This window comes from Momordica charantia, assembly GCF_013281855.1.
Source record: "Momordica charantia cultivar OHB3-1 chromosome 7 unlocalized genomic scaffold, Mcharantia_2.0 BLBB01000007.1, whole genome shotgun sequence".
Taxonomy (NCBI): Eukaryota; Viridiplantae; Streptophyta; class Magnoliopsida; order Cucurbitales; family Cucurbitaceae; genus Momordica; species Momordica charantia.
Window position 1 is genome coordinate 20131581 of NW_028275165.1, and position 22041 is coordinate 20153621.

At 32.3% G+C, this 22041-nt stretch overlaps 3 protein-coding genes across 3 annotated transcripts; 2 read left to right on the forward strand and 1 right to left on the reverse strand.

The window, feature by feature from the left end:
• The first annotated feature begins 419 nt into the window (after positions 1 to 419).
• On the forward strand, positions 420 to 3112 carry LOC111009671 (uncharacterized). Its single transcript, XM_022282834.2, has 8 exons — positions 420 to 795; positions 898 to 1028; positions 1233 to 1310; positions 1398 to 1442; positions 1531 to 1575; positions 1714 to 1765; positions 1923 to 2019; positions 2761 to 3112. The coding sequence occupies exons 1-8, from the start codon at positions 474 to 476 to the stop codon at positions 2924 to 2926; spliced, it is 936 nt and encodes a 311-aa protein (XP_022138526.1). The 5' UTR covers positions 420 to 473; the 3' UTR covers positions 2927 to 3112.
• A 1330-nt stretch (positions 3113 to 4442) lies between these two features.
• Positions 4443 to 11005, reverse strand: LOC111009670 (lipase class 3 family protein). Its single transcript, XM_022282833.2, has 7 exons — positions 10453 to 11005; positions 9340 to 9537; positions 8563 to 8835; positions 6892 to 6994; positions 6339 to 6457; positions 5247 to 5423; positions 4443 to 5169 (listed from the first exon to the last, which is right to left on the reverse strand). The coding sequence occupies exons 1-7, from the start codon at positions 10741 to 10743 to the stop codon at positions 4462 to 4464; spliced, it is 1869 nt and encodes a 622-aa protein (XP_022138525.1). The 5' UTR covers positions 10744 to 11005; the 3' UTR covers positions 4443 to 4461.
• Positions 11006 to 18632: 7627 nt separating this feature from the next.
• LOC111009801 (major allergen Pru ar 1) lies at positions 18633 to 20322 on the forward strand. Its single transcript, XM_022283011.2, has 2 exons — positions 18633 to 18904; positions 19742 to 20322. Exons 1-2 carry the CDS (start codon positions 18724 to 18726, stop codon positions 20038 to 20040), a joined length of 480 nt encoding a protein of 159 aa, XP_022138703.1. The 5' UTR covers positions 18633 to 18723; the 3' UTR covers positions 20041 to 20322.
• The last annotated feature ends 1719 nt before the right edge of the window (positions 20323 to 22041 follow it).

The following is a 22041-nucleotide window of genomic DNA, read 5'->3' on the forward strand; positions in this document are numbered from 1 at the left end:
AAATTAAATTTGTGGTATTTAGTAATAAATATCTCATTATTTTTTAACCTTTTTTTTTAATTTTGTGTCTATAATTTTTCTAAGTTTCAAAAACTACGCATTTTAAAAAACATCAATCTGAACATAACTCAATTAATTAAGGTATTTATTTTAAATTTGGGGGCGGTGAGTTTGGGATCCTCATCCCAACATTATATCATTATATTAGAATGAAGTATTTTTAAAAATGATTAATAATAATTATAATATTGCTTAACAATTTATTGAATAGGGCTCGACCAATTATATTTATTGAGAAATTAAAACAACTATAATTTATCTGCTCACATCATTAAAACAAACGAATAAAGGCATATTTAAAAATATTTAATTATTTTTTTTAAAATTATTTATCCTATTTAAGACATCACAATTCACGATTCCTACTCTTCGCTCATCTCACTCCCTTTTTTTGTTTCTGATTCTCCCGGGCGATGACTGATCGTCTCACCCTCCAATTTGCTCATCGTTCTCTCTCGCTAGGGCGTTGCGGCTCGCTTTGCTTGCCAATCCGCTGTAGGTTTCAGATTCAGATTCCGTTCGCTGTCTCTCCTCTCTGCTCCGGCTCCTCCGGACTGGTATTTCGAAGTAATCTCCGGCAATTATCTCCGATCAGCGCGTCCTTGGACCGAGGAATGTCAAATTCCATGGTGAACGAAGCAGAACCGAAGGAACTGCGAGACGAGTCCGATTTTGAAGCTGTCTGCTTCAGCGATGAATACATTTCCATTTGCGGCTTTGGTTCTCTTCTATCTGGTACGTCGATTGAAATCATCTCGATCGTTTCATCATCGTGATCGTCGATTTTATGTTGTGAGCAATCGTATGTATGTTTGATTTCTCTGTCTGTGGATGCAGAGAGGAGCGCGCGAAGTACCTTTCCTGAACTCGTTAACTTTAGAGTGGCGAGATTGCACGGCTTCAGACGCGTTTTCGCAAATGTAGCTCCCGTATTCTTTGAGCGCGGCATTGCTAAACCTGAAACCAAGGTCTTCCTATTCCGTGCTACTGTTTTATTTGTAGTATTTCTTGATTGCGATACACAGAAATTTTGTGAAAGAGAAGTAAGAATCATGGATAATTTTCGGTTGCTCTTCTTCCTCCTACATTTTTCTTTCAAATTCTTAGTTTCTGTTTTGATAAAATGAATTTGGTTATAATGTTTAACGATGTGTCGTACGCCTTAATTTCAGGAGATTTCAAGCTTGTGTGCGGAGCCTTGCGAAGGAGAAACTATTATCATTTCGGTTTTCGAGATTAAGAAGTCTGAGGTAGCACCAACACAACTTAATGTAATTTAACCTTAATGCGAAGAGGAATAATTTCTAAACCTCACTTATGATGCCTAAAATGTTCAGATTCCAGCTTTTATACACAGAGAGATTGAGTTTCGATTTTTAGCTGTGAGTATTTCATTCCGATCCGTCATTTTATTTCTCATGAACTCTTTCAATTCCAAATGACTATTTGAGAAATATGTTTTTGTCGTAGGTTCTTCCCGAAAGATTAGACGGAATGCTATATGATAAACCAGCGGTATGTGATGACTCAAAATGTATTATATAGTTATTCGCATCGCTGAGTCTCTAAGGAGTTAGGTCGCTGTTATTTACATGTCAAAATTGCACGCAAACATATTTATTGGTTGATTGATATTTTAAAGGTACATCGCAGGTGCTTTGTTCTCGATCCACTGATGAGGAATTCTTTCAAGTGAGATGCAAAGGTAAACTTCAAAACTATTCTGCTGTTGTGGTTATGCCAAAATACACATGAAGGATTATGGAATTCATTTAGTGGAAAACCTCGTAATCGAGACAAAAGAAAATGCTACTCTAACATTAGAATTTCTGCTAAATGCTAGCTATTTCTATTGATATCAGGAAATAAGGACATTTATTTTCAACATTATGGTCGTCATAATATTGATAAGATCTGGAGAGATGATATCTTACCCTGTCGCGTCTATCTTCGACACTGGTTAGTATGTTCTCAGTGTACCTTTTGTGTTCCTAAGCAAATATTTCCCTGGAATGGCAGCAGGAGTCCACATGAAACCTAGGAATAAGACGACGTTTAATTTTGTCCAAAGTCCATTGCGATGCTGTATATCTGTAAAAGTTGAGATCATCATCACATTCTTATGTTCATTATGATGATACTGTATATGTACAAAATCATTTTGGTTTAGCATATGCTGCTCCAGATATACTGAAAAGCTATGCTGTTAACCGTAACCATCTCTTATAAGTGCACTTACTAAGTTATCCTGCCGTGTTCTATTATAAATGGGTTTTAGATCTTTTTAACGAATATGTAGATGCTAGAATAGTGAAAACAGAAATTATAGGTTTATATCAAGCATGAAACGTTCATTTTTTTTAATTTGGAACCTTGTTGTTGTTGGTAGTGATTGTGTACTCTCCATGGATCAAGGATGTAGCTTGTTAGAAATAAATTAGACAAGTATGAGTTTACTTCCCAAGTTGGGAAAAAGATCAGTAAATAGTATCTTTTGCTAATTTGTGTAGTATTTGGATTTTTCTTTCCGTAATTGGTTTCTATTTTACTTATCCTCTTATAATTCTTTGGTCTGATCGATGACATTTTTGTTCTGATAGAGAAATTGGGACATATCATTATCATCTGTTAATTAACTCTGTTCATAATTTGTCCATGTCAACTTCTCCACCTGAACTGAAGATAATGATATTTTCCTAGTGTTTTAGCTGCAAAGAACCTGGGCGACGAAGCTTATAACAATTTTTTGGATCACACTTTCCTTGGAGATCGTAGTACAACTATTCGTGACTATTTGGCCGCTAATGGTTCAGGCATTATGGAAGAGGAGCCTCCAGAATCTCTCAAGTTCAGATATGGCGGTTGATATTACAGAACTAAGAAATTGCAGAGAAGGCTTATGGATCCTTGAAAGACTGAGAGGTACAATCTCAACATTTTATTTTTATGTTTCCCTTGTAAGAAATAATTTGTATCTTGGCTATCAAGCTAAGAACTTTTATGAATCCATGATTGTTCCTTGATATTAAGCTTAAGACTTTTATTTTTGCTATGGTCCAAGCCAAGAACCTTGCCGAATTCAGAATGTTTCTTTTCTTTAGTCAAACACATCTGTTTTAGAGAGTAGGGGTGTACATGAAGCTTAGAAAACCAGAAAATTGAACCAAGCCGATTGGCTTGGTTCTATTTTTATGCTATATTCAGTTCTAATTTTTTTCTTGGTTTAGTTTGGTTTATGTTATTGTAAGCCAAATCGAACTGAAATTTTTCTATAATTTTTATTTTAAAATTTAAATACTCCTTTAATTTAGCATGACCATGTTATCGAGACATAATTTCAAAAAATGGAAGAAAAGAAAACCAAATTACTTTTAGAATTCGAATGCTTAATTTGGTAATGGGTGTTTTAGAGACTTGGGCCTAATAAGCCCAAAACCAACCGGTTCGGTTTTCAGGAATAGTTGGTTTAATTATATAGCAAATTGATCATCACGGTTTGGTTTCTGGTTTGAATCTAATATGACTTCTACGGTGTTACCTACTTCATGCTGCTGGAAATTAGGACATAATTTTCAAGTCGTTTTTGATCATCGTGGCTCGAAAAAACCATCTTCAAAGTGATGTTTTATTCCAGATATCAGCGGGGATTGGATGAGTCTTCTGGCATGGAGATTGAATGACATTACCCAGTTGATTTGGACAACTAACAAGGTAAAATTCTAAATGCTATGTACTATATATTACGCGCAGTGGGGAACAGATTTTTTTTTTTTTTTTTCCTTTTCAAAAGAAAAAGGTTTTGCGAAACAATTTTTACTAAATAAAAGAACTTGTGTCCAAAATTAGTTTCAGATATTGGTTTTGAAAAAAAAAAAAAAATGAAAGAAAGAAACTAATGTTTGTAAAATGATTTTTAGTTTATTGTATCTTTAAATGACTAAAGGTTAACTACGTAAAATTATTTTTAAAATAAAATTTAACGAGGTGATTAACGTTCTAAGGGCAACTTCCAAATTTGATGGACTGAATGCTAGAGGATCCAATTGGAAGTAAACAAAATTCAAGGACTAAAATCAAGTTTTTAAAAGTTTAAGGCATATGTGATAACTTTTACCAAGAATTCAAATGTGTTTCGAGAGATGGAACTTAATATGTACAAAAACAGGGTCAATTTTTAAGAACAAAAAACAAAAAACAAAATCATTATTATTACTCCTAAATAAAGTAATTTAATCCTAAAAAATATGTTGGACACGGGTATAAAAGAATTATAGAATTGGTGTTGCTTTCGTTTATAATCGAATACTTGAAAACACGTTAATCTTATGGGCTTTAAATACAGAACATTTCACAAGGGGATTTCGCATTTTAGGTATATGATATGATAGCATATGAAATTATTTACAATTCGTAACTACTTGATACATCTTCTTCAAGTTCCTTGATCAACAATTCCATCATCTTTTTGTACATGGGCATATAATGATCATTAATCATTGTTCTAGAGAGACGCAGCTTACTGTACAATTCTCTAGGCGTCTCATATATACCAACTTTTTCCTGCACAATCTCCTCAGCGTGAGCTAAATTATCAGAATCCGGCGAGAGCACTGAAACAATATGCATGGTTCTGCCGGGAGGATAGAAACGTATGTTTTCCGAAGCATCCAGAGAAGACAATGGCTTCTCACTGCTTCCCTCAGCATCTGTAAGCAATCTCTCTTCTTCTTCTTCTTCTTCGATTTCTTTTGCTGCAGCGGCACCAACTTCTCGGGTAATAACATCGACTTTTTTCTCTTGCCGCTGAAGTTCCTTCTCCAGTTCATACCACAACTCACCATCCGTAATGTCTTCGACGTCGGTTGAGGTAACGATTCTTTCTTCATGAATAAGGTGCCGTTCCTCGTCTGTGTCATGATCTGAACTATCATCACTTGAAGAACCAGAGCGTAGCTTCTTCTTTTCAGTTGCATTAATAGTAACTTCTTCAGCTATGAGAGGAGCTTCGGGCAACTCCTCGGTGGGATTGGATATTCGTCTGCGGGCGCCAATGCAAGACCAGGAAGACAGAGAGGAGCGAGTTCGCACAACCGCACGTTTCACGACATCCTAAAAATCAAATGCGAAATCGAGAATTAAAGAGTGAACGAACTAGAAATAGAAAAAAGTTAAGGAAAGGAAGGAACCTGTGTGCTGCTAGAGACTGGGCGGAGAAGGGCGCCTGCACCGGCGACCTTAGCTTTGGCAGTAGCCATAGATGGAAGGCGTGAGCCGAGAGCGCTTGCAGAGCGATAAACAACGTTGAGGACCCTGGTACGCTCTACCTGATCTCGTAAATCATTCAGCCACGATGATGCTGTCACCTAATTAATTATACCCATCAATCGTAAGGATCTTCATATGGGATTGAAATGCATATTTGGGAATAATAATAAAATTTAAAAGTAGAAACCGACTATAAAATTATACGTGTCACTTTAGATAAGACGTATAAAAGTTAGAAAGAAACAAACTATAGATTGAAAATAAAAAAATAAAAAAAAAAAGTTGGCAAGAGAGAGAAGGGTGAAGGTAAAAGTTTAGAGGAAAAAGTAAAAGGGCACTTAAAAAGGAGAGTTAAGAGGAGCCCTTTTAAGAGAGAGAATTTGAATAGAAAACAGATAGAAGGAAATTTTGAGAGTATGTTAAAATACAAATTATTTAAACTTTTAATTGTCATTAATTTTGTGTATTCCTAAACATTTTAAAATTTATACATGTACTAAACATAAAATTAAAAAGTTAAAAAAAACTTTTAATATTCTATGTCTGATAATTTGAGAATTTTGTGTTTTTGTATTAAATAGGTTACTAAAAAATCACAAAATTAAAAGCTTACAGTCCTTGACACTTAAGTATGAGAGAGTTTTGAGAGTTCTCTCTGAGGGAGATTTTAGAGAGAGAATAGAAAAGTTCTTGAAATAAGATCATAATGTTGAAATTATTGTATAAACCAAAAATAAATAATTATTTAACAAAACTTTAATTTCTCAAAATCAATAATTCAAAGGCAAAAAAAAAAAAAACCGTAAACGGGACCTTACAAGTTGCCTGTTATATATGTATTTGAAATGTTACTTCCATAAATACATAAAAGTAATTTATTTTCCTTTTTGTTTAAAAAAAATTTCTTTTTAAGAAAATGTATATATGTATTTGAAAAATCACACAATGTTATTTTTATAAAAATATAAAAGTATATATTATTTCACTGTGCCATTCAGTGATGGGTTAATTACCTCATATCGCAGGTCATCTATAGAAGCAGCTGAGAAGCTGGGCACCAGATCTGAACCATTAATAATTGTAGTGATGAACTGCTTACCTGATTCTGCCAACTCCCATGTCATACACGCAGCTACACAAACAGAACATAAAGTTGTAATGGTAATACACGTCAGAAAACAGAGGAAAATGGCGATAAGATACGAATCATTGAAGATAAGATCCAAACTAATAGAACTCGATTTATTCTGATTTATTATAATTATCATGTCTCAGAACCAACTAAGGTGTTAACGACCGCACTGAATCAGAACTCCATTCAAATCTTAAGCCGAAGATGCAGCAAATGAAATGTAATCAAGCATGATTGCTAATCCATAGCATTTTTATCTTTTATAAAAGTCTTTCTTTCTTTTTTTCCTTAAGAAATGGTCAATCGGTCCATCTTTTAAACGGAAAACTTTCGGATGACTAAAGAAAAAACATGGATGAAATGAATGCATGCTTTTTTCTCAGTAAATCAGCCCATCTTTTGAAAGGAAAGAACGGAAGTTTTCATTCACAAACCTGGGGCAAATGTGATGCAAGTACTAGAAGAGAACTCCTTCTGTTCTCGAAGAATATATGTCAATAAAGCAGCGGTTCCACCACCAAGAGAATGCCCAACAATCTGGGTATCAAAATCTAAGCATTAGAAATGTGCTTCCGGGGAAAATAGATACATATTCAAACATTCTTTTCAAGCAGAAAAACAGTTCAAAAAATTGTTCTTGATCTTTTGCTTCACTTTTGACCAAGCTAACTCGGGATGTAAGGTCTCATCATAAACTAAAAATACTTAGGTACTTAAAAGCATGATTGATCTGCACCCATCTTACTATATATCTGTGTGTCCGACCAACTTGCACGCACCTTGACTAATCACGAGTCGTTGGCTTGATCCTACTACATTTTGGTTGACAAAGAAACTCGTAGGATGTTAAATCCAAAGTAGGTGGCCACCATGTTTGAACACATTCCCTCTAAGTCTTTTACTATTTACATTGACCTTTATTGACAACTAGGTCATCCCAAAAAAAATTAGAAAAAAAAAAATCTATTTTCTATCTTTCACTTTTCTATCTGTAAAAATTTTAATGACGGTCAACCCAAGATGATCAAGCGAGATGAATTTATCTTTCATGATGGGCGAAGACCAACTAGGGTGGATGGGGGTGGGGTGTTAGGGAAAGCCTTGATGCTAGCCAAAGTTAAAGCAGTGGAATTGAAGTGTATTTCAAGTTCGTTTGATTATGTTCGTGGCTTCAACATTTTTCTTCCAAGATTTCTTTCCCCACGTGGTGGGCCCATAAGGAGGGTGATTTTTGTATTAAGTAGGAGATTTTGGATATATATTGAAGCAGATCAGTACAGCGACTTAGCGGTGAATAACATAGGAAACAACATCACTTATCTAAAAGTTCAAAATATTAATATGATAAATCCCATGATAACAGAATATCGTGCCTAATTTTCAAGAAATGAATATCCCTTCTGTCATTCACAATATCCATCAACTCCACATGCCAATTTTCGTCAAATATATAATTAAAAGCTTCACAAAACTAAAAGATCTAACAGCTAATAAAAGCCACAAAGAATAACAGCATGCATCTCGAACAATTTGTCGAACTAAACGTGATTACAGAAGGAAACAAAGCTTTCCTATCTTGTGAGACTCATGCATCTCGAACAATTAATTTATTGATTATGATGAAGTAGGTAGTAGGTAAAACAGAAGTTTATCATCAGCCAGCAGAGTCAGGTTACTAGAATGAAACAAGAACAGTGAGGAAAAATAATAAATTAATTCAGCTTACATATGTACAGATAGATTAATTTATTGATTAAGACATGATTATGATGAAGTATAGTAGGCAAAACAGAAGTTTTTCTTCAGCCAATACAGTTCAGTTAATAGAAGGAGAGATCTCGGAAACATCTAAGAAAAAACAATTTATTAATTAAAACATGATTATGATGTGAAGTATATAGTAGGCGAAACAGAAGTTTTTCATCAGACAGGAGGGTCAGGTTAATAGAAGGAAACAAGACAGCGTGAGAAAAAAATAATAATTAATTCAAGTTATACTTTTTTCTTTATAAGAAACGATGAATATATTCAGACAAAAGCAAAAAGCAAACAAAAGCAAGGCCTTCCAATCACTAAGAAAAATAAATTAAAAAAACATAACATACCTTGATTTTGTAGTCTGGAAAATCATCGAGAGCTTTGAGTAAGAAAGGAGTGCTTAGCTTCGCGATCCAACGGGCTGCAGCAACCATCCCAAAGTGTGCGTATCCTAAAACTAAATTACTTATCCCACCATCATGTAAAACTGAATGATGAAAAGGAACCACTGCACCAGTTACTGCTGTTAATGTATCTTTGATACTATGAGTGCCCCGAATCAGAAGAAGGAAGCATTTTGAATTACTATCACGAATAATTGTAAAAGCAGGTTTCAAAATCTGCAATTAACAAAGGAAGTAATCAAATATGACGGTCAAAAACTCAACCCAGATGAAGAATTCTAATCACCGGAAACAATAAAGGTTAGGATTAAAAAAAGAGAGAAAAAAAAGACTCACACGATGATAAAAGAAGATATTCAAATATTGCGAGTAAAGGCAAGCATAAAATCTAGGGGACATTCATATGTTTAGATTATTGTGGAATTAGCAAGTCTTCAACTACTAGGGCCATTTTTTTTTTCCTGACTGATTTTATTACAATGTCGTTGATAATGCAATTTTTCTTCGAAAATATCGATAATGCTATCCAATCGACGTAAAGAGGCACTTCATTGTTTTAGAATTGCTAAGAAGAGATAATAGACAGTGATTAAGCCTATTGAGGAGGATAACTAAGAACGACAATCAAGCTTTCCGTGAAACATAAATCCCAAGGAGAGCACAATTGAAATGGATCTAAATCATGGTAAAAATTTAAACAAGTTCTAAAAGGTGAAATACCCCTGCTTTTGGTTTCTGAATAAGCACGTCCTCCAGAGAATAACCGGCTGATTCTAAAAAGATTGGAAACGGCTTCTTGGAGAAAAGCATGCAGAAGGTGAGCAACCGCAAAAAACTACTCAACTCCGCGATAATTTCAGGGCCTTTAAGTTGCACACTATCGTTGCCCGCATACACGTTAGCAACTTGTAAGTTACCCTGCAAGAAGAGTAATGTCAGTAAATCCGAATTGCAGAAAATCCAACAAAAACCTAAAACAGTAACAATTAATCACGACATATCATGACTCTCAAATATAAAAACCGTCCTGTATCCACATTCGAGAGGCGGAGGCTCTTAAACAACCACAGGAATTTTGTGTAGTTCAAATTCTTGACACGCACATGAGCATAGAAAACCAAAAACGACAACCACAAGCGAATGCACTCAAACATTGAAAGATCGTAAGTCAAGTCAGAGTAACATCGCTAAGTCCGAAATATGTAAAATACATAACCTCAAAACTGAATTCACTTTTGAGTTCCGGTACAAGGACATGACAAGCATTCACAAACTAAAAGCACAGAAAAATCTAAAACAGTAACGATAAATTACGACATATCAAGTATCTCAAATCAAAAACAATTTCCTCATCCACATTCAAGAAATGGATGTTGTAAACCGACAACAGGAATTTTGTGATTCACACTCTTGATACGAATAGGAATGAGGAAAACCAAAGACAATGACCACAAGCGAATGTACGTGGAACAAGGATGGCAGAGTAATACCGCCGATCCAAATTAAAAAATATAAATGACCTTAGGACTAAATTCTCTTTCGAGTTCTGTAAAAGGAAAACAAGCATTCGCAAAAAAGCACCAAAAATTCTAAAACAGTAACAAATTACGACATATCAAGACTCGTAAATCAAAGACAACGTCCTATGCGCACGTTCAAGAAATAAAATCTCTAAACTACACTCTCGATACGAACAGGAACGGAAGGAAAGAAAACAAAAACAAAAACAAAAAACAAAAAAACAGCCACAGGCGAATGCATGTCGAACGGTGAAAGATCGTGAGTGGCTGAGAAATCGAACGAACAAAAAATCATAAAGCAAAAGGAGCGCACCTGCCTCCGCATCAAGTAATTAATTCCGAATGCCAAATCTCCGATCGGCCATTTCCCCAAGGTTTCGGCGTACGTAAACCTAAGAGTCTCTGATAGAGTAGTAATCGTCTCAAACCACGTCGCCGGCGCTTGAGCCGGCCGCCGAGAGATCCTTCTCCTAACCGATCTAATCGATTTGGACATATTACCACTCCGATCATCGTCGTTGCCTTTCGATGCTAATCTCCGGCTCAGCAGATAGTAAATAATCAAGGCGGCTCCCGCGTAGGTTGCCATTGCCCCCGCCGCCATGGTATTGAATTTTGGAGATCGAAACCTCAAGAAAAAACCATCAAACTCGCAGTACGATGATTTCTGGAAAATATATCACTCCAAACAACCGCAAAACTGATCCGATCGAATGTGAGTTTGGGGGAAAACTGATCAGAGAATCGAACTAGGTTCCGATGAATGGAAAAATAAAGGAGGGAAAAAAAATGAAGAAATTCAGGAAGGCGGATATGATTCCTAAAATCTGGAGAGAATATTGCGTTTGTTTGGAGGAAAAACAGAGATAATCTTCTTTACTTGGCGTCTGCGTCGATAATAAGGGTAGTTTCGTCATTGTCAAGTATGCTCGGTGTTTGGGTAACGAATGCCGAAACAAATTAAAAGCGGAAAAATAAGTAGTTTGACTATTAAGTCAAACCCAAGGATACTGTAAATATTAGCTATTTGGATTACTATTTTTTCGTTAAATGTTTAAATATGAGATTTTCGTGCTAAATATTGGAGATTGAACTTTTGTTTTTTGATTTTCCAGTTTTTAGAAATAATACTGCTAAATTTCTTTTTTTTTTTGTGTGATCTATTTGGTTGATTCAAGTATGGCCAAGTTTAAGAAATAGTTAAATTTATACTTTTATTATTAATCCAAGCCTAATGTATAATCGGCTAAAAATTTATGCCTACGAACCCTCATCTCACATATTATGATGTTTAAAAGAAACAAATTAAATAATATCTCGAAATTGTATTTAGTTAATAGAAAACTATACAAATATAATAAAACAAATGAAGTTTTATTTCTATTTTGTAATTTGACAAATACAGCCATATTGGAGAGTAATAAATGCATTATTCAGTGAAAATAATAAATATACTAAAATTTACGAGATTTTTTATCTTTTATATTTTTTTTGTTACAAATGAATATGGATCTCGTAATCTCAAATTAAGATACAACATTAACAAATGAAACATACACTAAAAAAATAGTCGGAACACAGACAATATAAAGATACAAACACAAACAGTATAGCTAGACAAAAATGACAACTCAATTAAAAAAACGACTCTCAAGCATACTCCAATAAATTTCTCAGTTAGCGCTAATTATTCACGAAATTATTGTCATAGCGAATAATCTAAGCTATGTGAGTTTTACTCATTGCCATTGTAGCTGCAATCGTGTGGAGCATGCAACAGTAAAGCTCACGGCAGAAGAGAGCATGGAGAGCGTCTGTTTGAAGATATAGGGTTATAGTTCAGGATTCCATTTACCAGCCTCACAAATAATTTCATTACCCTCAAGAGCAAGATGACGTCCCTCGTTATGAGCTTGTACACATGCTTCAAAAGCTACTTGATTAGCTACGACACCAGGTGCATTATCCCAAGGATGACCTAAAGTTTCTTCGCCGAATTATAATACAGAATTATCTAAAAAAATCTCGTTCAGAACAAGCCTATGCCAAACGTGAATACAATCGAAAGCGTGGCACAAACATAAACAACATTCTAAAAAAGATGTAAAATAACGTAAGCCGAACAAGCGACCCTCGTGAATTTTGGAAGTCGGTCTCTAAATTTACGAGTTTTAATTTCTTATAACCAAGGGAAAAGGAATGTTTCACAAATTAAAGAGATCATAATATTTAACAAATTAATTGAAGTATCGAAGGTGGACAGAAGATAAGGACAAATCTCAATGTGCGTATATAATTGGACCGGTGGTCGTCGACGTGGGCCCAAATAGTGTTGAGTCATGGGCCCACATTCCATCCACAAAGGAGAACACGCGTGGGCCCACTTGAAAACATTGCCAGTTCTAAATCTGCTACGCGTTATGGATAATTTTAGATTTTATAATTTTAATATAACGAAACGAATTCGAATTGAGTGGAAATATTTAAAAATTGTTGAAAGAATTTTACTTTTTTTTTTCTCATTAATTGTTAATTTGCGTTTTTTGTCGTCTCAAATTCCTGCTTGTCAACCATTTTTCATCCCACCGATAAATGAGGCAATCTAATCTACAATGATAGGAGCCTAACAAAAATTCTTTTATTTTAAATTGAATTGCATTTTTTTAATGAAATTTAAATAATATACATAAATAATTTTATTTATTTTATTAGAACGTATATAACTTAAAGTTTTTTCTTTTTTTCAAAAGGGCTCTATTATTGGCAATAAGAAGACAATTATCGTATTCTAATAGTTTTTCTCATATTTGATAAAGAAACACTGTATTTTGTATGTTTAAAGGTCTTATTTAAGTTTTAAAAATAATTTTTAGATGCTTCTGATTTTGTTTTTATCTCTCTAAACCTTATATTAAATTGTTTATTAAATTTTAGTAGGGTTCAAAGCCTATATAAGCATAGGACCACCTATTCAATTAATTGTTGTAATATAAAAATTCTTTTAGTATTATTGAAGTATTGATACTCGTTCTACTAAAAATCAAATGATTTGAGATCCATCAATATTAAAAAATTACTTATAAAGAAAAAAATGTAGTATGAAGAAAAGGAGCAAGTATTTTTGTATACTAGGAATCATATTTCCTATGATGGAAATTATCTCATGATAGGAAAATTTTGACCATTTACTATTTGACATCACTAAATAATGTAGCGGTTTAAATATTATTTTGGTCATATCCATTTTTGTTTTTGTAATTTTAACTTCCATTTATTTTAGTCATCGTATTTTTAAAACGTTGTAAAATTTTTAACACAAATTTTATATACAATGGAAACCCTTTAATACAAATTATGGCTACATTTAAAAATTATAACAAGTCAATTTCATGATAAAATTTTGATTGAAATAAAAATAAAAATGAAGAAACAAGAATGGTCGGTTTTTAAATATAGTATTTAAAAATTAAAATATTGAAACAAAAATGTGTTAGGACAGTCAACCAAAATATTATTTAAAGCAATAATATACGGCAGTAGTTTTTAATAGAAAAATTCCTATGTAAGTGCTTATTAAAATAACATTAAGTATTGGTTGGTGGATGGCAGGCCATTCGTGCTGTTCATAAATTATTTTCGAGTCTAACCACCCTATTTACCTGCATAATTCTTTTTATACTTTTTTTTAGTACAATTATTTTCATACACTTGACGTTTCAAGAGATACCGAGATTGGGGTCCGCTGCCTGTATCACAATATTAACAATCAACTAAGTTTAAAAGAACACATCATCTCGGTAAAAAAAAACACTTAATAATCCAACTTAATTAAGCTCAAAAAATAAGAATAACTCACCATTAAATAAGGTGGGAGCACTAAGCATAACTGAGCGAATTATCTCAAACCAATAAGTTGTGATTCTTTTGTTGGGAACTTTTTGGGCTAGGGTCATTAAAAATAGTTTTGTTGGGAATATTTAGACTCCGCGAAATTTTTTTTCGTCGAGCTTGGTTATTTACCTGACAAAACTAATGTTTCGTTGGAAATATTTGCACTCGACAAAATTCGTTTTCGTCTAGATAGGTTGTTTTTCCAACATCGTTATTTTCGTTGAGTAAGGTTTATAATCCCGACGAAATGAAAAGCGTTAGAAAAACTTGTGTCAAAAAAGTATGAATCTGTTGTAGTGTGAGTTCGATCCCCATCTCTACGTGTTGTACTTTAAATATATACATAAAGTGGGAGCGAATGATAAAATTGATAAAGTTAGTTGCATTCAATTAAAAAAAGAAATAGTTAATTTTCATTTCAATATCTCATGGTTACTAAGGGACATCCAAATTTCAAATCTTAAAGATGCATTGAAAGCCACCAATTATGACGATCTCATGATTTGATATGCTGGGTATGTTACCTAACCTAATCTCTATAATGGATTATTGTAAAGGGCACAATTTTCAAAGAATTGGACAAAAAATCTATAACTTATATATATAATGCATGCATAGAAGAAGTTCAAAGCAAAAGACAAACCGTTTGACAGCTTTAAAACATATAATCATTTTTGAAAAAACAGGCTCTACTTTTTTATGGTACATTTCTACTTCAGAAGTTGAACCCGATTCCACAGACAGCAATTAAACAGACAACAATACCTCTGGGATGTGCACGTTTTATGGAGATTTTATTTATATTTGGTTCTTATTTGCCTGCCTGGGATTTGGATTGTGCCTTCGTCTATCAAGGACTGCAGTTCTACTTTTGCAATCTCACATACACTATAGAGTCCGAGGATTTTCCATGAAATCTTGAACTATATTCTTACCACTGTAACTTCAAAATTTAAAAAAAAAAAAAAATGTGTTAACAAACAACTGAAAAACCTAATATCTGGCAATGAAAAACCGAAAAAAAAAACCAATGAAACTGAGTCCTTAATTCGGTTTGAAGCATCATTTTTTGTTGGTTGGTTCGGTTTTGATATTTGTCAGTTTCGATGAATTTGGTTTGAGGGTGAAAGAGATCCAAACCAACTTGCTTACCCCCCTAATATGATTATCCTAATAAATTAACTTTGAAGCCTGAAATACTGAAAAATTGTGATGAACCTGTGATTAAGAGTGAGCAAAGAGACTTTCAATTGAATCGATGTCGGTTGGTCGGTTCCTTAGTGTTGGGATTGGAGCCAAACAATGAAAAATTGGAATGAATAAAAAGGGAAGCTTATTGGGTCAAGAAACTTAAACAAAAGCCCAAACATAAAACCTCTCCATTAAGTTTACCAAGCTTTCTTTTTAGTTTTTAGCCATGGAATGTTGCACAAATTGGGTGGACGACCGAAATTGACAAATAAAGAAGGGCAGTGGCGGTTGGTTGGCAGAGAAGAAGGACAAAATCAGGATCTTGGTTTGTAGTCTGTTGTCGATGTTTTCACTCGATTTTCATTACGAAGATGTATCACGTCAGGATCCGTTGCTCAAACTGAATCACGCCAACGTTATGGAAGTTCCTGGATCGTGTGAAATAAGAGTCGTACCAAAGGCACCCTATGATTTCATAATCAAAAATGGAAAATTGGCTATGGAGATTCCGCGCGGTCAGAAATTTATACAGACACAAAGGGGTTCGACAGGAAAGTCGTTTCGATCCAATCCATTCTTGGAGTCAAATAAAGACAAGAATCCGTTTTGTTAGTGAGGTTTTTCATTATATATTCCTAAATAGTTATGACCATGAGGTTAGTGAGGTTTTTCATTATATATTCCTAAGTAGTTATGACCATAGTGTGCTTAGAAGTTAGGTGGTCATTGTTGTGGCATTTAGAGAGAGCTTTATAGAGCGTTTTTGGAGATCCATTGTTTTTATCTCAATATCATAGTAGAACCCGTTGTCGTGGATGACTGGACGTAGTCCATAGTTGGGGTGAACCAGTATACATTGCTTGCCTCGTTTTTGTGCTTTTCTCTATTTTCTTATTATTGTGTGCGACTTAGTTTCACTGAAAATATTATTGGTAATTAAATTTTCCCAACACTTGGTCGGTTGGTTCTTAAAAATCAGGACTGACAGTCGGTCAGTCAGTTGTCATGCATCCCAAATTCCGATCGACAATAATATGCATATTATCTTTTTTAAGTGTGACTTTTATGTTTTTAAACATAAGGTTTGAAACCCGACCCTCACCCTTCACCATGAACAAGAATTTGAACTTGAATGTAAACAATAATGGAAAACAGTATATAGAAGAGAAATTGAATAGAAATAATGAAAAATATGGAAATAAATTAAAAAACGGAATTAAAAGATAAATAAATAACATTGTCGGTTTTCCAACAAGTTGGGCGATTGGTTCAGTCGGTGTCAATTCTGATAGGTAAATTGTGCCTAAGCTTGTACATGTGATGGCACGAATTTTTTTGTGACGTTTAAAAAACGTCACGAATATATCTTCCGTGACGTTTTTTACCTATAAAATTTGTTTTCGTGACGTTTTGTAACCGTCACAAAATCTAAATCCGTCACGTTATCTTTTTTGTCGCGACGTTTTGTAAACGTACTCACGAAATCAAGTTTTCATGATGGTTAAAAACTGTCATGAAAATCTCCATTTTTCACGGTGTTTTTAAACCGTCACGAATTCTACAATTGGAGTATAAGTGACGTAGTGAAAAACGTCACAAAAAGATTCCGTTGCATTATTTAAATGTCACAAGAACCAAAATGTCTACTGGTGGACCAAAATAAATACTATTTAAAAGTACAAGGATTAAAATCTAAAATGAACCAAAGTTAAAAAATACATAACAAAAACGAATATTTTGAGAGTAAAAAGACCAAAAATAGTTATATAAAACTAAAAATACGGAGGACCAAACTAATATTTTAACTATTAAGAAATAAACTATATGTTAATTACTGCTGAGGTGTGTTTATGTTTGTAATTTTTTCGAAATTTATTATGTAGATTTAGTTGTCAATAATTGCTACATTATTATCATCTTAAGGCATTCTCTCTCTGTTTTTTTTTAAACAATCTTACGCACTCTTAATATCAAAATAATAAGTAAACGAATTAAAGTGAGAATGTTTGTAAGTCTAAATATTACTACGTTCTGCTCCTTAATAATTAATATTATTGTTCGAAACAATAAATTTTTAATATTTTGTAAGAGAAATCATTATGTCTATTAAATATTATTTTGAGAATTTGTCACAGCTCAAATAATTTTATTTTTGTAATCACTTTTTTTCCCATAAAGAAATGTTTTTATTCCTCCTTGATGCTTCTAGAAGTTAATAAATATTGGTAGCCTGCGAAGGACGTATTCTTGTATTCAAACCAATAAGCATTAAATAAATACATAATTAATAGATCAAGAAGAAAGAGTCATATGATATGATGTAATATATATCTATTAAATTTATTTATGAGATGAATTTCTAGAGGGAAAAAACCATACATCGGCACAGAACATTATTTTTCGAAGTTTAGTCAACCTTTCTTTTAGAACAAATTAATCTAAACATATATTATTCTTAAGTTAATATATATAAATTAAATGGAAATGAAAAATATATATTTTCAACAGTTTACTAATTAAACTAAAAAAGTTAAATAAAAAAGTGGTCCGCAAGTAGTTTTAAAAACAAAATTTAATGAATAGAACCAATTTTTTTTTTCAATTCCAAAATTTATTTTTCTTAATGGTTATTGTCTGTTATATCAGAAAATGACAATATTCAAATCTTGTAAATTGATAAAATTAATTTTTTCAGAAAATATTATATAGACCATAGGTATTTATATTTTCTCGTGTCATGCATGTTGGATTAAATTATTGAATACTTTCATTTATTTATCACAAAAAATTGCAGTCAACAACTCAAATTTCTAGACTTTAGACTGGCCAACTTCTTTGTCACTAGCTTATTCTAATCTTTTTATAATTTTTAGTGAAATATCAATCTAATTAATCATAAGCTATATTAACAAAAATACATATCTAGTATAAGTATAAATTACAAGAGTCCATATACTTTTATGTTTTCATCTATTTTATCTCGATAATTCGATAAACTTTTAAATTTATAATTATAAGTTTGAAATGATGTGACAGGTCTATTATTATATAACTATGACATAACTATAGCATAATTTCACGTTTGAATAAATTAAATTATCATAGAATAGAATATATATATATGTACGTTGCACTTGCTATCTTGTTTTGTCTAATTGCCCAATTTTTTCTTTTTACCATTTCTCTACCACTTCTTGTCAAATCAATCAAAGATTTATTTAATACTTAATACACTAACTTGGTTGAAAATAAATGTATGGGTGATATAAAGAATGAAAAATAATTAAAAGCATTCCTCCATATCATCTTGACTTTAAAAAACTTGATCAAACTTTGAATGTTTAAAATATATTAAAATCTTCCTATTTATTCGTAAGCTTCATGATCTCCCAACTATAAATAGAGCATTTCCTCGAGCCTTCATCACATCAAGGCCTTTCTGTTTAGTCAATAGTTGTCTAAATTTTTCTTTTGCTAAACTCACAAGGCTGTCATATAGGCAATGGGTGTTTTCACTTACGAAAACGAAGTAGCCACCAGCGTCCCTCCAGCCAAGTTCTTCAAGGCATTTATTCTTGACGCCGACCGACTTTACTCCAAGATTGTGCCAAATCAGCCGCAGACCGAAGTTATCGAAGGAGATGGAGGGCCTGGATCTGTCAAAAAGATCTCCTTCAGTCACGGTAATGTCAAATTAGCATCATTCTCAATAATATAGGTTCTTTGATAAATATCATTTCCTTGATTTTTTTTATAATTTCTTGTTTTTTTTTTTTCCATCAAGCTCTGTTCATACTATAAACCTAGCTTTGTTGACTTCCAAAATAATAATAATAATAATAATAATAAACAAATAAACAAGTACTGTATTTTAAAATGTTGTTTCAAATTATTATATGGCATATTAGTAAAATTGGTTTATCATTTTCGTTGGAGCTTATTAAGATATTGATCAAATAGAATTATTTGGCTCTCGTTATTCATACAAATTTCATTTTCCTCCTTTAATTTTTAAAAATTTTGCTTTAATTTCCCATTTTAGTTAGAAATCTATTTTAGTCGTCATTGTCATATTAATATTTTACATTTAACAAGAGAATTAAAAAATATTTGCGTCTAATCTTTACACTAAAAGAAAAAAAAATAATTCAAAACCTTGTCCATATAGGATAGAAATCCTATTATAAATAAATGTGGGAGAAAAAGTTACCCACTCCTCTAATTCGTCTTGGACTTTTTAAAAAATACTTTATAACTCTCTTTTTTTTTCTTCTCCTTCTAAATTTTTAAAATTGAAATATCATATATAAATATGTAACCAGCTTTTGTCCAAAAAAAAAAAAAAATGTAACCAGCTACAATGTAAAATTGATCTGTCTCTCTGTAAAAATTTCGTAGTTACGCCCCTACTTATGTTAGGGTTATATTAAATAATTTATAAAGAAATAACAAAAATAATTAAAATAAAATTGAGAGATATTTAAAATAAAAATAAAAATATATGTTTGAGATTGATTCAGGCGGGCAAGTGAAAAGCATAAAGCACAGAATCGACGTGGTGGACGAAGCGTCGTTGACGTTCAAATACACGGTGCTGGAAGGGGAGCTGTTATCGGACTACGTTGACCAAATTTCGAAGGAGTTAACGGTGACGGCAGGAGCGGACGGCGGATCCGTTGTGAAGAGCGTCAGCATTTACCACACCAAAGGAGATCACCAGATGGACGAGGAGCGACTCAAGGCCGGCGAGCAAAAAGGATTGGCCCTTCTCAAGGCCGCCGAGAACTACCTCTTGGCCAACCCCGCCGAATACAACTAATTAAACAACAACAAAAAAATATATATTTATATGCTATAAAAAATATAATATATATATATTATATTATGGAAAATGTTATATCTATTATGCGTTTGATGTGTATTTTGGTTTTAAGGGTGTTGTGTGGCTTTTGTTTTGAGTGTTCTTCGAATAAGGGCTGATTTTGTCCCTTGCGGGGGGTTTTTATTTATATGCTTGTGGTTGTATTTTGAGGTATTGGTTGTATTGGTTTCGATAAAATAATTTCGAATAATGAATTGGCATTTTGTTCTTCGTGGAAAATATTTATATTTTTTGTGGAGTGAAAGTGTGTGTAACTATTACTTGTAACTCTTTGAATTATCTTTGATTTAATTATCTCTTTTTTTTTCTCAAAATTTATGTATGTGGTTAAAAAAATGAATCTCACGGGGTGAGATCGAGACAGAACTAGAAAGTTGGATCAGACCTAAATTCATCCAACAATAGCATATTTTATGCTATTACAAAATTAAAGAGAAAACAACAATTGTAAATTCAAATCTTGAACTGAGCCAGAAAAAGCGAGAGAAAAAGAGAAATTATTCGGGGAGATTGAAAAAATGTGGATGTTTGTTTTATACCATTGGATTGGATGTAAGATTGAGAATAACAAAAAATTATGGTTTAACCATGTTTAGAGAGACAACCATACAAGGCCTATACTTTGAATAATTTTTCTTTGTGGAGTCCATTTTTTTATCAATAATTTTTTTTTTCTTTTTTGATGTTGGTTATCCATCACAATCATATCAAATTAATAGATGATAAAATTAAACCTTTATAAACATGAGTATAGCAATTAATAAAGGTAACTACTTCCTATCAAAAGATCGCTGGGGTTCAAATTCTCACTTTCCACACGTTACATGTTGTACTAAAAATAACGACATAAAGTCTTTAATAATATTAATAAATCGAAAGGCCAACTTGAAATCTTGTTCAACTAGACATTTTTTTTTAACTAAAAATCCGAAAGTTCTAATCTTCTTCCTCACATGTTGCTGAAATAAAAAAAATATTAATAAACAGTAAGAAAACTACTTTTCCATTGAATTTTTTAAGTGATTAATTAAAATCAGATATTGTATGAATATATTTTTAAAAAATTTAAATAAAAATTAAAAATTTTCTAAAATATAATGTGAATTATCACTAAACTAAGCTCGATAAAAAATAAAATAATAATAATAAATAACGGACTTAATTGCAATTATAGACAACAATTTAGAAACTAAGGTGCCATTTTTTAATTACTATTTGGTTTTCAACGCCGCTTTCTTAGATCATGATCATTGGATTTTAAAAAAATTAAAAAGATTTTATCGTAATTTTCAGGCTACATTAAAATTTTTAAAAAGAATTCAAAATATTAACTAATCTTTTGATATCGTTAATTCTCTCGATTTATTTGATATTTATTATTTTCATTTATTTATCCCTCAAATTTCAGTCAAGTCAACCACTCCAAATTCTAGATGCTAGACTGGCCGGACACCTTCTTCAATGGTCAATTCCATATTCTAATTTTTCAATTAAACAAAGGATTTTTATAATTATTTGAAATGAAATATTTATCTCAATTATTGTAAACTAAATAAAATATACATATGATCCAGTCAATCAATCATCTTAATCAAATGTGCTAATGCAGCCCAATTGAGTTGATAGACCCAGATAGTTAAGCTGAAGTAAATATGTTGTTAATTTTTTTTTTGAAACAAGTAAATATGTTGTTAATTTGTTGGTAACAGTCATTTTAGTTAATTATTGTTAGTACTTAGTAGGTTATATTAAAAATATGTTGTGAATTCGAAATATTTTGTTTCTACTCTATAAATGGGAGTGTTTTTCATCTCAACTTACATATAACGTCGATGTCGATGTCGATGGTAAAACAAATGCAATTATTGAAATATATAATGTCATATTTTAATTTTCTCAATTTTATTAAAAATTAAAAATAAATGTATAGATGATATA

Coding starts and splice junctions, on each gene's coding strand:
- LOC111009670 (XM_022282833.2), bottom strand. CDS start 10,743: ATGGCGGCGGGGGCAATGGCAACCTACGCGGGAGCCGCCTTGATTATT. Junction 6,995..8,562: donor TTCCAGACTACAAAATCAAG/GTATGTTATGTT, acceptor TTTGATACCCAG/ATTGTTGGGCATTCTCTTGG. Junction 6,458..6,891: donor TTGCATCACATTTGCCCCAG/GTTTGTGAATGA, acceptor CTGTTTGTGTAG/CTGCGTGTATGACATGGGAG.
- LOC111009671 (XM_022282834.2), top strand. CDS start 474: ATGACTGATCGTCTCACCCTCCAATTTGCTCATCGTTCTCTCTCGCTA. Junction 796..897: donor CTTTGGTTCTCTTCTATCTG/GTACGTCGATTG, acceptor CTGTGGATGCAG/AGAGGAGCGCGCGAAGTACC. Junction 1,766..1,922: donor CTTTCAAGTGAGATGCAAAG/GTAAACTTCAAA, acceptor TATTGATATCAG/GAAATAAGGACATTTATTTT.
- LOC111009801 (XM_022283011.2), top strand. CDS start 18,724: ATGGGTGTTTTCACTTACGAAAACGAAGTAGCCACCAGCGTCCCTCCA. Junction 18,905..19,741: donor AAAGATCTCCTTCAGTCACG/GTAATGTCAAAT, acceptor AGATTGATTCAG/GCGGGCAAGTGAAAAGCATA.